Source organism: Schistocerca americana, chromosome 3, assembly GCF_021461395.2.
Source record: "Schistocerca americana isolate TAMUIC-IGC-003095 chromosome 3, iqSchAmer2.1, whole genome shotgun sequence".
Taxonomy (NCBI): Eukaryota; Metazoa; Arthropoda; class Insecta; order Orthoptera; family Acrididae; genus Schistocerca; species Schistocerca americana.
The window spans coordinates 705,305,030-705,319,925 of NC_060121.1; the positions used below are offsets into that span (position 1 = coordinate 705,305,030).

Sequence of the window (14,896 nt, forward strand, 5' to 3'; positions counted from 1 at the left end):
TTTGTATAGTTATTTTACTGGAATTAATGTTTTAACAACTGCCTGCGTAATATTATTATTCGTCCTCTCATACCTTCTATGGCTTAGTGCTTCTGCCAGTACATCCCTTCTCAGTGTCTCTGACTGTACTGAAACATTCTGATCCATTTGGGTTCATTCTTCTAGTATTAATAACAACTTCTAGTTTTCCACAGCCCTGGATCAAGTTTCATAATTGTTATTTGTGTGACTCCTGACCAAAGGAACGAGATTCTCTCTGAAAAATGTCTGGTTGTCTCGAATGTGTTAATTTGTTCTACGAAAAAAATTTTAAAGTCGAACATATAATTTTTTTTCTTATAGCCAAAACTTCAGTGTAATTCACGTAGTGGATAACACAACTACAGAAATACGAGTACTGCTTACTTTCAACATGATTTAAAAAACTGCAGCCACTGGTTGATTTACTGTAATATACAGACAGTAATAGGAATATGCTCTCCACAGACAAAAATAGAGCTGCATATGCTTTCAAGTGATTAGCTTACAAGTTACTACTTAATATTTTTGCATTATTTATGTGGTTCGCATTTGCTACTGCTGCCATTACTGAAAGAAAACGATGTTGTTTTTTGTCGTAATAGTGAGGCTGTTAGTAAAGTTCATATAGGCACTTTGCAATTATCTTTGATACTTGTGTCAAATTGTTATCCATCTACATGACATTTTCACATCGTACTCTGACACAACATGTACGTGGCGTATGATGACACTGCTTGCACCATCAAATACTGAATAATAGTGGCGGTGCCCGGTGTTGCACATGATATTTAATACCTGTCACACAAACTGATTGGCCCTATGCCTTGTTGATACTCATAGCGAATGCAAGCCGTATGGAAAACTGGAATCGCTTTAAATAGAAGGACATATATGAATCACTGGAAGTCACTGTAATGCGATGAATGAATACGTATTCATCTGTACGAAAATATGATTAGTTGCGCCAGCTGTTGTTACATTTTGCGCTAAGTATCTCATTGTGTTTTTGGAAAACTCGTCTTCTCTTGTTTCAGCTGTTTTCACTGTTTCAAGTAGGATTGTGGTTGAGCGGTTGAGCACGACTCCAACTGTTCGAACAATTTCCGTCACAGTTCGGGATATCTCGGGTTCTGTTCGATCTTTTGATCGGCCCGCGATCTTTTGACTTTTGTTGGTACTATATCCACGACCTGCCTTAGCGTTTGCATGGTATTGTGGATTTCCATAATAAAAATAACTGTGAAACACGGATTAAAGTATCTTATAGGATATATATCACATGTAACAACGGTACTTAATCAATAAATAAGAGTTTGCAACCATATTTCTGTCAAATTCTCTAGCTTTCGCTCGTCCCGCGATCTAGTGACGTCTGATTGCACTATATCCAAGACGGGTATTGCCACTGTAATTTATTCTTGCGATAGGAACTACAGTCAGTTTACCACGGTACATTTCTTTGTTAGGCTTTTGATTTTTCATTAGTTTTTCTCATTGTTTCATCTGCATTACAAATTTGAAGTAAATCGGTCAAGTGCTTTCCGACATGTTTGGTTATGTTTCTCTCATTTCTCTCTCTCTCTCTCTCTCTCTCTCTCTCTCTCTCTCTCTCTCTGAGTGTGTGTGTGTGCGCGCGCGCGCGCGCGCGCGCGCGTGTGTGTGTGTGTGTGTGTGTGTGTGTGTGTGTGTGTGTGTGTGTGTGTGTGTGTGTGTATGTGTATCGCTTGCGCGCGCGTTTTCGGTAACAATCTTCCCGCTTTATATATTACACACATAGATCTTTCAAGTCAGATTACAAAATCGTATCTTCCTTTTACCTTGCGGGTAAAGTGTGCAAAATTTCATCAAGATCGGAATAAAACTGTAGATTTATACGAATTACAAACAAACAAACGAAAGGACATTCTTCTTTAACAGTACTTTCTGTACGGCTTTCCATAGCAATAATTACGAAGTTGTAGTGAAGTAAAAATGCTGAAATGTATAAATTAATTTGAGAATCACTTCATAATGGTGACAAAAGCTGTTATTTCGACAGTATATCCAGAAATAAATTAATTAACAGCTAAATGCCGAAAGCACCATCAATTAGACAATTTTCCCTTTTCAGCGTCTCGAGGATAACAGTACCAGTACAGAAGAGATTAAATCTGACAGCACGGGTTAGGTTGTAAGAAGCTGACGCGAGAGAAAAGGTCCCTAAAACAGTAAATTAGAGTTTCTTCACAGCTGTAATAAAGAGAAAATGTGTAAGACTACAAGACAGTGCGGCACACATGGAAATACATAATACGGCAGAGGGGAAGTGGCGCCCGCAGGAATCCGGCCGCGTTATGGCGGCTGTCGGGTGGCTCCGCGCCTTACGCAACGGTTCTGGCGGCAGGCTGCCGTCGCGGGGCGCCGGGCCGTATTATGCCAATCAGCTTCGCCGGCCAGAATTCTTACACGTAGCTCGCAACGACCGGCCGGACACCGCTCCGCTGCACGCATGTAGCGCAAACACCGCCGCCAGCCGGCAATCACGGCCGCCTTCAATCGAATTTGGGGAACCGACCAAATGAAGCACTGCTCCTTTCCGGGAGAGCACTTGATTACCACCGACGCTCATCTGTACTGCACGGCATGAACGGGCCCCGAGCTCCGCGAAATTAAGAAGACGGCTTCTTTCGATACTGACGTCGGAGGTTACGCGGATCGCCTCCAGAAGGCGGTAAGTACGCGATGTATTGGAAAAGGCGGCTCATAAGGGTACCACAGGATGGAATGAAACACTACCCACTGCGCAGCAAGTAACAACATTTCACCGCAAAACTCGTATCATCCCAACGTATTTACTTCGATAAGCGTTCAAACCAAATCAGCCAGGTGTAACTGTATAATTTGATCGACCTATGAATAACTATAAATCTCGAGGGTCAGATTTCTATGCCCTGTCAGTTGTAGTATTTATTTATGTTACGTAACTTTTACCTATTGCAATGTTTTGTGTGTGTGAAGAAAAATACCGCATACCGCAGTGATTTGTTTCGGTTTGCCCATCAAACGGTGGGTCCTCCTGCAACGTGGATAGAAAGAGCCAGTTAATAATTCCAGAGCAAGGTAGGGGAGGCTCAATAAAGTAAAATTTTCTAGACAACCATCGGTCGTATATGCACTGTTGTGCATCTAAGAATATAAAACAAGAGCCAAAGGAGCCACAAATTCGCATAAGTGTGTGCATTCAAACTAATTTTCTCAAGCTAATGTCTGTTGTTCAAGAGCGTATTATTAAATAAATTAGCTGAAGATACTCTATGATGTTGACAAATTTTAAATTCCTGTCCATGGCTAAATAAGTTATACGGGATTTTTATGTGATGTTTACTATGTGAAGCTTGATTACTCCATAAACTAAGCTAAAAATACCGTAAAGCCAATAATTTGTCAATATGAAAAGGTGTACTGCAGAACCAGCACTGCGGTAGGAAACTAAATATGTGGTGCTATAAGATGGCTCAGATGGCTCTGAGCACTATGCGACTTAACTTCTAAGGTCATCAGTCGCGTAGAACTTAGAACTAATTAAACCTAACTAACCTAAGGACATCACACATATCCATGCCCGAGGCAGGATTCGAACATGCGACCGTTGCGGTCGCTCGGCTCCAGACTGTAGCGCCCAGAACCGCACGGCCACTCCGGCCGGTTCTATAAGATGCAAGAGCAGGAAAAAAAACATACATTTAAACACTTTTTTTCTCAGCTAACATGTAAAGCAAATTCTCGAAAATCCTTCCTCCAACATAGCTACAGTGTTGACACAGTCAAACAAAGTATTGGCGGAAGCTCAAGAAAATACCTGTCATGCTGCAAATGATTGCCACGGTCTCGCAAATTAGAGCGATCTGCTCTCGTGCAGACTAGCACGGACCGAGAGGGCATTCCTGATAAAATATTGGCCATGATTTGGGGAAGCAGTTACTGCGATAGTACGTATGAAGCGTAGCACTGAATGAGAGTGAATCACGGGCTGTGCGAAAACCAGAAAAAAGGGAATCGAACCGTTTGAGGTGTGATGCTACAGAAGAATGTGTCGACGGCGCTGTAAGAAGGAGGCACAGGGTAATACGACATATGTTAAGACAGCAGTAAGATACATTGTATTAGAGGGAACTGTAGAGGTTGGAGAACTGTAGAACTGTGGGGAAGACAGTGACAAATATGTCCAATTATTAGTTGAGAACATTGGGTTGGACGAAAGTAATACTCAGAGATAAGAATGAAGTGATAATTAAATCAAGACCCTAGGCTGTCGACAGGCGTTGATGTACATCAACGGGGACAGTCGAAAATGTGTGCCCCGACCAGGACTCGAACCCGGGATCTCCTACTTACACGGCAGACGGTCTATCCATCTGAGCCACCGAGGGCACAGAGGACAGTGCGACTGCAGGGATTTTATCCCTTGCACGCTCCCCGTGAGATCCACATTGCCAACTTAATGTCCACACACTAAATTCGTAGTGCCCCTACCCATTACACTCATTACTCAAGGCAGACAATCTTACCGAGTCCCGTAAGAGCTCGAGCAATGCGTGTGCATCAAGCACAGAAGAAGGATGTCAATGGCTGGTTAGCCTTAACTATATATGTAGATGGTATCTGTTCGGACATGTCCGAAAGAATAAATACCATCGGTGACTAAGCAGCTCTCTTAGAATGAGAAGATAATTAAATCAAGACCCTAAGCTGTCGACAGGCGTTGATATTCATTAACGGGGACACTTGAAAATTTGTGCACCGACCAGGACTCGTACCCGGGATCTACTGCTTACATGGCAGACGCTCTATCCATCTAAGCCATCGAAGGCACAGAGGACAGTGCGGCTGCAGGGATTTTATCCCTTGCACGCTCCCCGTGAGGCCCACATTCCCAACTTAATGTCCACACACTACATTCGTAGTGCCCCTACCTATGACACTCATTACTCGCGGCAGACAATCTTACCTAGTCCCGTAAGAGTTTGGGCAATGCGTGTGCATCAAACACAGAAGAAGGAGGTCAATGGGCCAGTTAGTCTTATCTATATATGAAGATGGCATCTGTTCTTTCGGACATGTCCGAAAGAACAGATACCGTCTTCATATATCAGAGATAAGAGGTTGACATAAAAGAGGATGTCACTGCAGGAATGCTGCCCAAAAGAAAAGTGGTCGGTGCAGGAAACGTATCCACTGTTTGGGCACGTTGAATTCACTAGTTACTTGCACTTTAGTAAGTAATATATTTACGAGTAGTATTGATACACAGTCTCATTTCTTTATGTTTCTATTGAAGCTTTCCGGTAACTGTGTTCCATTTCATGCCATATCCAAGCGAAGGTCCTTCAGACATGAAGCATTAGGTTCTCAGTACAGCGTGTAGGCCTATAGTATCCTCAGGAAGGGAATATGGTGATGACTTTGTCGAGATGAGACCACACGTGTTACTACTGATTCAAGGAAACGACTGTATCTCTTTGAATGTTAAAATATCAGTTAATAATAACGTACAAAACAACGACACTGAGTAAAAGAAAAGCGTAATAAATCTTTAACACGCAGAACGGACTAGTTGTACTGAGACCGGACTGCTATAGGAATGCTTGTTGGTATCGACTGAACGTCCTAGCAACAATTAAATCGCATATACTCATGTTTATTGCTACCGACTCTGGTTACGACAAGATTCCGACAATATAATGTATATCCGTTTCGATGGAAGTATCGGAAGACAATTAATGTCGCAATATACAGTTCTATGAATGCGTGGTGTCTGTTTTGTCGGACATGGCAGAAAGAACATTCACCAAGTAGTCATATATATCGTATAATTGATCGTCTAGATGGGCAACGGAACCACCGTCTTCGGTGTGGACGCACAAATACGACCGACACCCTGCGGTAATCTCTGAGTAGCGGGCGTGGAGGAAACGGACAGAGACTACGTATAGGTGGCGCTCGGTGCGAATGTGGGTCGGCGATGAGATAATTCGCGCAGCTACGCTAAGGCTGTGTCCCGGATGGCGCAGTGGTTAACGCATCTGCCGAGTAAGCAGAAAATCCTGGGTTCGAATCCCAGTGCGGTACACATTCTCACTCGTCGCCGTTGATTCCGCGTAAAGTCCCGATGCAACTGGCGTCAGTAATCGCTTCACTTTCCTTTCCTTTCTTCCCCCCTCCACCTTCAATTTACACTTATTCACTAAAATTTTATCCAGGTCGTGAACAACAGACGCTTAATCAGCTATCGCAGGGCATTTGCGCAGTTTTTTTCAGATTGCATCGTCTGCAAAAATTCTGAAGTGACCTTTAAAATTTTCTTTCAGGTCATCAAAAATGGTTCAGATGGCTCTAAGCACTATGGGACTTAACATCTGAGGCCATCAGTCCACTAGACATAGAACTACTTAAAGACATCACACACATCCATGCCCGAGGCAGGATTCGAACCTGCGACCGTAGCAGCAACTCGGTTCCGGGCTGAAGCTCCTAGAACCACTCGGCCACTGCGGCCGGCTTCAGGCCATCAATATACAACATGGACAGCAAGGGTTCCCGCCACTGATGCCTGAGGGCACAGCTGAAGTTATTTCTGCATCTGCCGATAGCTCTCTGCTACCTCTTCCCAACCAAGAAATCCCCAGTACCGTCATAAATTTCATTTGATACCCCGTATGATCATACTTCCCTCAATAAGCGCTGGTGTGGTACTGAGTTAAGAGCTTTTCGGAAATTATGACATATTGCATCTATCTTTATCTATAACTTTCAGGATGTCATGAGAGAAAAGTACGAGTTGTGTTTCGCAAGACGAATGTTTGTGCAATCCATGCTGGTTGGCGTAGACAGATGTCGTGATGGATGAAGCCTTCAATTCCTCCTGTCAGCTTTGACCAAATACATTATCAAAATGGCTAATATAAACGACTCACTAATGTCCGAGGGTCGATTGAACCTATCGATACCGGACGCCGGTTTGATCAGTGACGTAATTAAGATTCTAGTGTGAGTGACATACACACCTTAACAACAATTATATTCTCACAACATCGCATTGTTGGCTTCGGCAACTCACAGTCAGACTGTTATCTTTCCATCGAATCCTCGAGCTTCACTACAGATTAGTCTGTTACCACCAGCTTCATTCCAAAAAACAATACAGGTGCAAAAGAAATACTGTCCGTGTTCTACTCCCATTGTTTTTGTGAGCTTATGACGACATACACTACATCGTAATTACGTTACTGGTCAAACCGACGTCCGGTATCGGTAGGTTCAATTTACACGAGAACTCATTATGAGCCGCATCGTATTAACTCCTCGCGAACAGGCCATGAAGGCCCAACGGTACCGACCGGCAGCCGTGTCATACTCAGCCTATAAGTGTCACTGGATACGGATATGGAGGGGCATGTGGTCGGCACCCCGCTCTCTCAGTTTACGAGACCGGAGTCGCTACTTCTCAATCAAGCAGCACCTCAGTTTGTCTCACAAGGGCTGAGTGCACCCCGCTTGCCAACAGCGCCCGGGAGACTGGATGGCCACCCATCCAAGTGCTAGCCCAGACCGACAGCGCTTAATTTCGGTTTTCTGACGGGAAGCGGTGTAACCACTGCGGCAAGGCAGTTGGCGAATCATATTGGTACTGTGATAAAAAGAGCATGTTTTTGCGAAAAGGGCACTCACCGGCGATGATGACCACCCAGAAGCACCACCCAAACTCGAAGTGCAGCGCGCCCGCCTCGAACTGCACGCAGAGGGGGGCGGCGGGCAGCAGCAGCCAGTAGGTGAGCGCCGACGCGGCCATCAGGACGCCCGTCACCGTCATGGCGTAGGCGCCGTACCGCGGGACCACCACCAGCAGCAGGTTCATCATCACCCACGACGCCAGCGCCGCCCTGCCAAACAACACCAAACACACGCTTATTATGGTGAATTAAGACAGTTAAATCGTAAGTTCAAAAGGCAGTAAAATTAAAATAAGGCAGATGGAAAAAGGTAGGTAAACTGTTTTTTACGTCCAGAGTAACCACCATAACTCTTAACACATTTACTACACTGTGAGATATGACGATCAAATGCCTTAATGAAAGGATGTTTGTGGTTTCCTGCGGAATAATGGTTGTACCCAGAAGTGTACCTGTCCATTCGAAGCAAATCGACACCACGAATATCTTTATTCAGTGCTCTAAAAATACGCAGATTGCATGGGGAATGTCGGGTCTTAATATAGGATGAGAACCACATGTTGACAAGGCTGTTTCTACTACGCTGCTTTAGTTTCGCTGGGAAGCCCTTACACGTTCTCCTTACAGTCCCGATCACTTCCCACGCGATTTCCATATTTTCGGAGCCCCGAAGAAAGACATTCCTGGCCATCTATTTGCTTCGGACGAAGAGGTGCTTTCCTGGGTGCAATTATGTGTCTTTTTTAATTCAAGGCATTGAGCATCTTGTCTCACAGTAAGATAAACATATTAAGAGTTACGGTGATTACTTTTGAAGTAATAAACAGTTTATTTACTTTTTTATGTGTCCCGTTTTGATTTGACTACCCCTTATACAGGGTGAATATAACAAAACCGACAAACGGAAGGGACGGTTCCCTGACTGGAAATGGAGGAAAAAAGTTTCTACGAGTATGAACATGCTTTTGGAAAGGCATCGTTGCCACGGTAGATGTCGCTAGCTTATGGAAGTTCCTCTGACCACGCACCGCGTGTTCCTTGTGTGTTACAGGCTGTGTGACTGACGAAGGGCTCTGTGATCAGTAGAATGGTCTGGTATTCATGTCGGGAACAAACCGTGATGGTGTTAGTGTACTGCCAGCCAGATGGAAACGGTCGAGAGGCAGCACGGCTGTACCACAACAAGTACCCCTCCAGACACGGACCACATCAACATTTCAAGCCCGTTTAGGGCGTTTGTGTGATTATGGATCCTTTCAGAAGATGAGCGTGCTGGAAGGCGGTTGTACTGTGAGTACATCAGATTTGGATGACCAGTTTCTACAGGCTATTGAGACGAGACCTAGCACAAGCTACAGACAACTGGCCTGCCAACATAGTGTAGCCAAACTACGATTACGTGTTGGTTAAAGTAGCTCTGAGCACTAGGGGACTTAACATCTGAGGTCATCAGTCCCCTAGACTTACAACTACTTAAACCTAACTAAACTAAAGACATCACACACAACCATGCCCGAGGCAGGATTCGAGCCCGCGATCGTAGCGTACGATTATGTGTACCCTTTATGACAACCGCTACTATTCCTATCACCTACAACGAGTGCAAGGATTATTATCATCGGATTTCCCTCTACGAAAGGATTTTGTTGATGGTTTTTACGCCAAACCATCACAACTATGGGATTTCTGTTACCAGTCCTCTTTACCGACGAAGCAACCTTTATCAGAACTGGCATCATCAATTTGCATAATCTCATCTGTAGAGTACAGAAAATCCTCTGGAAATGGTTGAAGCGTCTCATCAGCATCGGTTCAGCATCAATGCGTTGGCAGGGATTCTTGGCGACTACATATTTGGATCGGTTATTATTCCACAACGCCTCGACGGAGAAGCGTACGTGGACTTCCTACGGAATACACTGCGTGGGCTGCTTGAGAATGTGCCTTTGACAATACGACAGATTATGTGGTTTGTGCAAGACGTAGCACCGCCACACTTCCGAATTACAGTTCGCCGACACCTCAACATCTTTCCCGGACGTTGAATAGGACAGCAGCACCTGTAGCATGATGTGCTAGATCACCTGACTTAAAAACCCCTGAATTTTTACCTCCGGGGACATATGAAAAGCGTTGGGTATGCTGAACCAGCTCCTGGTGTACAGACCCTTCAACAACGTGTTCACGGCACCTGTGACGCTACTCGGAGAGAGGCCGGAACGTGCGAAAGAGTGCGGCAATCCAAGATGCGACGTATGATCGCGTGCATTGCATCACATGGAGGCCACATTAAACACCTGTTTTGACGTGGATACGATGCAGCTCCGTATTTTGTTCCGGGTCGATTTGTTGTCGTTGCACGCACAACGTCCGTCTCCGGAGAAATGTTCATAGGACCTTTTTCCTCCATTGAAAGTCAGGACTACGTCCCTGTAGGTTGTCGGTTTTATTAATGTTCAAGCTATATTTAGTGGTCAGAAAGAGACGCAATTAGTGTCTGTTGTTCTCATAGCGTAGATGATGCGCACGAGATTGATCAGCCATTGGCTCGGGTGCGACCGTCCCCTGACCAATATTTCTATTGCTCTCTTGCTCGTTAATAGGAAACCAAACGAAGAACACGTTTGGCAACACCGTCTCTGGCAGGCCGCTTGAATTTGTGCGCGCCATGACCTGATTGGCCAACTTCAATGCTAATTAAATCAGAAATGGTGCAACGTATCGAATATTTTTCTTAATAATTATTTCTCAGCACACCACCCTTACAAGATTTTCACTTTGTTTCTGACCACCCTGCATATGGTAATTTTATACATGTATATATTTATATACGTCTACTTCTGGTAGTAATGCGCTATTAAATTGTTAATTTCGGTAATGTTCTGAGTCATTGATATTTTAATTTTTGTCGAGAAGAGCAACGGCATTTTCGCGAGGTTTTCCCTCAGTTTCTTTTGGGATGGAACTTTTTAGTATATAAGGGTGCATTTTTTACGCAAATGGCTCTCTGTTTCACTGGCACGTTGAGTATGTTTCGCCTTGCCTCCTCGCTATAAGTGCGACTGGAGTACTGTTACGGGCCACGCCTGGCTATTGGCTACCGGACCCGCCAGCAGCTGGCTACCGGGCAACACTCCGCGTCAGCTTGTTATGCATGGCCGGGCACCGGCCTTCATTAGCTGCGCTCCGGAACTACTTGCTTCTTATTTAGTGCCGGCACGGCGGCCCCCGCGGGGGGCGTCGCACCGCGGTTTCTCGTTAAAATGTAAATATCGCTGCCTGGCGGGCCCGAAGCGACATACCAGAATCGATACAGTCCGTGAGGCGGCGGTTGCGAGCGGACGCCGAGAGGGAGTGGAAAAAGTCTTCCTGGTCCATGTGGAATGCTTCCTGCGGTGTGTATAGTCGAAAGCGGAAAGCTCTCATAGACTTGGTTTATTTACTCTAAACTAGTGCTGGAGTACGTTCTTGAGCAAGTGGAAGTCCAGACAAAACTGCAGATTTCAATCGAAAAAGCAGTCGCTGGTGTCTCTGATAGGTCTCTTGATAGTCAGATAATTACTACTGAAATTCCTCTTATTCCTGTCAACCAAAACGTTTTTTGTGCAGTTCGTACTGGAAAAGGGGTTTTATCACGTAATTCAGCAGGAATTTTAATCTGTTGTCATGTAGATTTCACGTGACTGAATGAAGGTTATTCGCAGATGAGACCAAATTTTGCACTTTTCAATGAGAACTACTCTTTAATGAGCACCTATAACAAAATAGATTAAAAAAAAGAAAAGTTTCGTTGGATTTGGGGGAAAAGCATGCTCCTGCTTGTAATTGGCAGTATTATAAGATATATAAGGAAGAACAGAAACATGTTTTTCTGTCTTCCACCTCGTGATATCTACTCATTAAAGTGCGTATCACCTGAAAAACCCCGTACCTGTTACAGGGAGTAATGAGTTTTCTCAAGATCAAACGTACCCCGTTAACGAAAATTTCGATGTTTTATGTCGCAGTGGTGAAGATTTTGGTAGCATGCCGTCGAGGAAAATTCATGTAATGCACTTGTTGCAGATACTAGTGAGATACGCTGTATTGCACTTGTTGCAGATCCTAATGAATAGGCTGTACTCTTTGACGTCTCCACGAAACGTGGCAGGACTACTCCCTCTCCCAGTTTCATAGTCAAGAACGCTCAGCTTCACACGTTCGCGTCCTTTGGCCCTGCCTCTACCACAACGTCAGATTAAGGACAATTCTGATTCGTGAAGATGAGAAAGGAAATCGATCGTGTCGTTTTCGAAGGAACTGTTCCGTCATTTACCTTAAGCTGTCACGAGAAACAAAGAAAAGTCCAAACCTGGATGACCAGACGGGACTTCCGACTCCCCCGTTCCCCCTCACTCCGGAAGTGAGTCTAATGTCTTACCACCGCGCCACCACACTTGTCAAAATGTAGGCATAGTTGAGACACTGAGCTCACACAAGCAATAGTTAAGGTACAGCGTTCACTTTAGGGAGAAGCGTAGTTCAAATCTTCTTCCGGCTATGCAGCTCTTGGCGTTACGTGACTTCCCTAAGCATTTTAAGGAGAACGCCAAAACAGTTCCTTTCAGAACAAGAATACCGTTTTTGTTCCCTATCCTTACGCAATCCGATCTTGTCGCTCCAACTCTTATGATGTTCCCCTGAACATGAAATCCTAATCTTCATTCCTTCCTTTCCTTCTTTCGAAAACTTTCTATACTACCAAAATCAGGCAAATCTCTGCTTTAATTGTTGACTGATTTAATGCGTTATCTACATAAACGTCTACCTGACTACTCTGCAATTTACGATTAAATATTCGACAGGAAGGTGGGGATTCAATACCGCGCAACACTCCTCCAGAAGAGGACGCACAACCATACCACAGGCGGCCTCTTTACTAGATTTGTTATATCTTCAGTGTTCTGCCAATGAAACACTGTCTATTGCTTGCTTTCTCACAATATTTTCTGTGTGATGGTTCCAATTTAAATAGTTCGAACTGTAATCCCTAGTTAGTTTGTGTGATTTATTGTGTAACCCAAAATTTTAACACCTTTTCTATATCGAAATACTCATTAACCAGTTGCATAAAACAAACTTTATTTCCTTAAGGATACTTTCAAATATTTTAAGGAAATGAAATTTCTTTTATGCAACAGGTTGCTGATCATTTCGGTTATATAGCTACAGTTGCTGAAGATGAATAAAATACCAAGCATTTTTTAGAATTCGTGTGAAGGACTTCACTTTTTTGTTTAGGGTCAGCTTCCACTTTTTGTTCCACGCAAAGATTTCGTCTAAGTAATTTTGCAAATAGTTTTGGTCTTGTGATGACTTTACTAGATGGTAAGTGATAGCATTATGTGCAAACAATGTAAGAGGGTTAATCAGATTATCTCCTATATCGTTTATACGGAGTGTAATGTGTAGAAGTGCAAAAATTTTGATAAGTGGTACCTTTGTACACACAGACATCAGTATGTTGGTTGTTTTTCTTCTTGTCGAACAGTCTTCCCACAAACTTTACGACCTGATGTCTCCTGCATGGTCGTAACTGCACCACTAAGAGGACTACGTCTATCAGTATAGATTTAACGTTATGTGTCCACGCGTTCACACCTCAACACCTGACCTGCTGCCCGGGGGAAGATAAAGATTAATGGCTTGCTCTTGCCACAAGAATTTGGAGGTACTAAACACCCTAAAAACATTCGACTCGTAATAGCTATAACTATTAGTCCGAAAATGACATTATTCTTGTAAGTTTTTCAGTACACAGTACTCAATCACCAATAGAAATATCTACACTTACATCCGTTACACCTTGTAAAGATCAGAAATTGCAGAAAGCCTAGAACACTTCCCTAGGGAACTCCAGATATCGCTCGAGACTCACTCGATGACTTGCGTTAATTACCACTAACTGCATCCTTCTGACAGGAAACCACGAATCCAGCAGTGCAACTGAGGCGATACGCTGTAGGCACTCAGTTCGACTGGAAGGAACGGTTTGAAAGTGATTTACGGTACGGAGCCCAGATTAATCGTTGATAGAGAGGAGCCACAAAATCCCTGTCTCTGGGGACGCTTATTTCGGGTGAGGACGGAGGCGACCAGCATGCTGGTGAGGCGTGCATAACCGGGGCAGCAGCGGGCATCGGTGTCGAAGTCGCGACGCTGAAGGTAAAAGGCGGAAGCGAGTGCTACTCCCAGTGTCGCGTCCCCTGCTGTTCCCTCTAGGAACGCTGTTCTAATTGTTACATCTCGACGTGAGATGATATTACAATAAAGCAGTGGTAGGCTTTGCCGACAATCTTGCCGCAGTGATAATACCTGTCAAATCACAGAATTTATGCGCTGTCGGGGTTGGCTGGCACTCGGATGGTCGACCGTCTGGGTCTGCCTAGAGCTGTCTGCAAGCGGGGTGCACTCGGCCCTTAAGAGGCAAACTGAGGAGCTACTCGATTGAGAAATAGCGGCTCCGGCCTCGTAAACTGACATACGGCAGGCAGAGGGGTATGCTGTCCACACGCCACTCACTAATTGCATCCTGTGGCGCCTATGGACTGAGTACAACGGCGGTCAGTCGGTATCGTTGGGCCTTCGAGGGCCTGTAGGACAGAGTTTAATTTGAGTAGTTAAGCCCCGCGACTGCTAATCGGTGTGTCACTCTGGCCACCTGTTGTGGGTTCAACACCAACTGCAGGTGCGAGCAGATTCTGCAGGAAAGATCTATGACGTGGATCGTGTTAGGTAGTGTTTGTGAACCGAGTGATAAAACACGTGCAACTTATTGACAATCTGGAACTATTTGGGCAGCATTATTTAATTAAGACTACGTATTTTGCGAACCTGGGTAAAATAGCAGCAAGAATCATGACAGTTCAGTGGTTATTTCATAAAACACCCATATCGAACGTCAAAATCTTTCTGCTTCAATTACTGGACCAAATTGAACTTCTACTTCAACGCTTTTTTGCTTTATTAGCTAGTTTTAATTCATGACCCTCTTGAAATACAGATGTGCATCGACGACATGTTTATTCCGATAAATTAAACACTCTGTGGAGGGCAATGTGGTTTTGATCCTCACAAAATACATTGGGGCTGTGGATACGAGTATGAGGCAACATCTACAACTGCTG

At 44.3% G+C, this 14,896-nt stretch overlaps 1 protein-coding gene across 1 annotated transcript in view; it reads right to left on the reverse strand.

The window, feature by feature from the left end:
- Positions 1–14,896, reverse strand: part of LOC124606925 (dual oxidase maturation factor 2-like) — a 713,401-nt gene that overhangs the window by 67,636 nt on the left and 630,869 nt on the right. Inside the window, exon 6 of the mRNA XM_047139039.1 lies at positions 7,729–7,940. Coding sequence (XP_046994995.1) covers positions 7,729–7,940 — 212 coding nt within the window. The remainder of the gene's footprint in view (positions 1–7,728; positions 7,941–14,896) is intronic.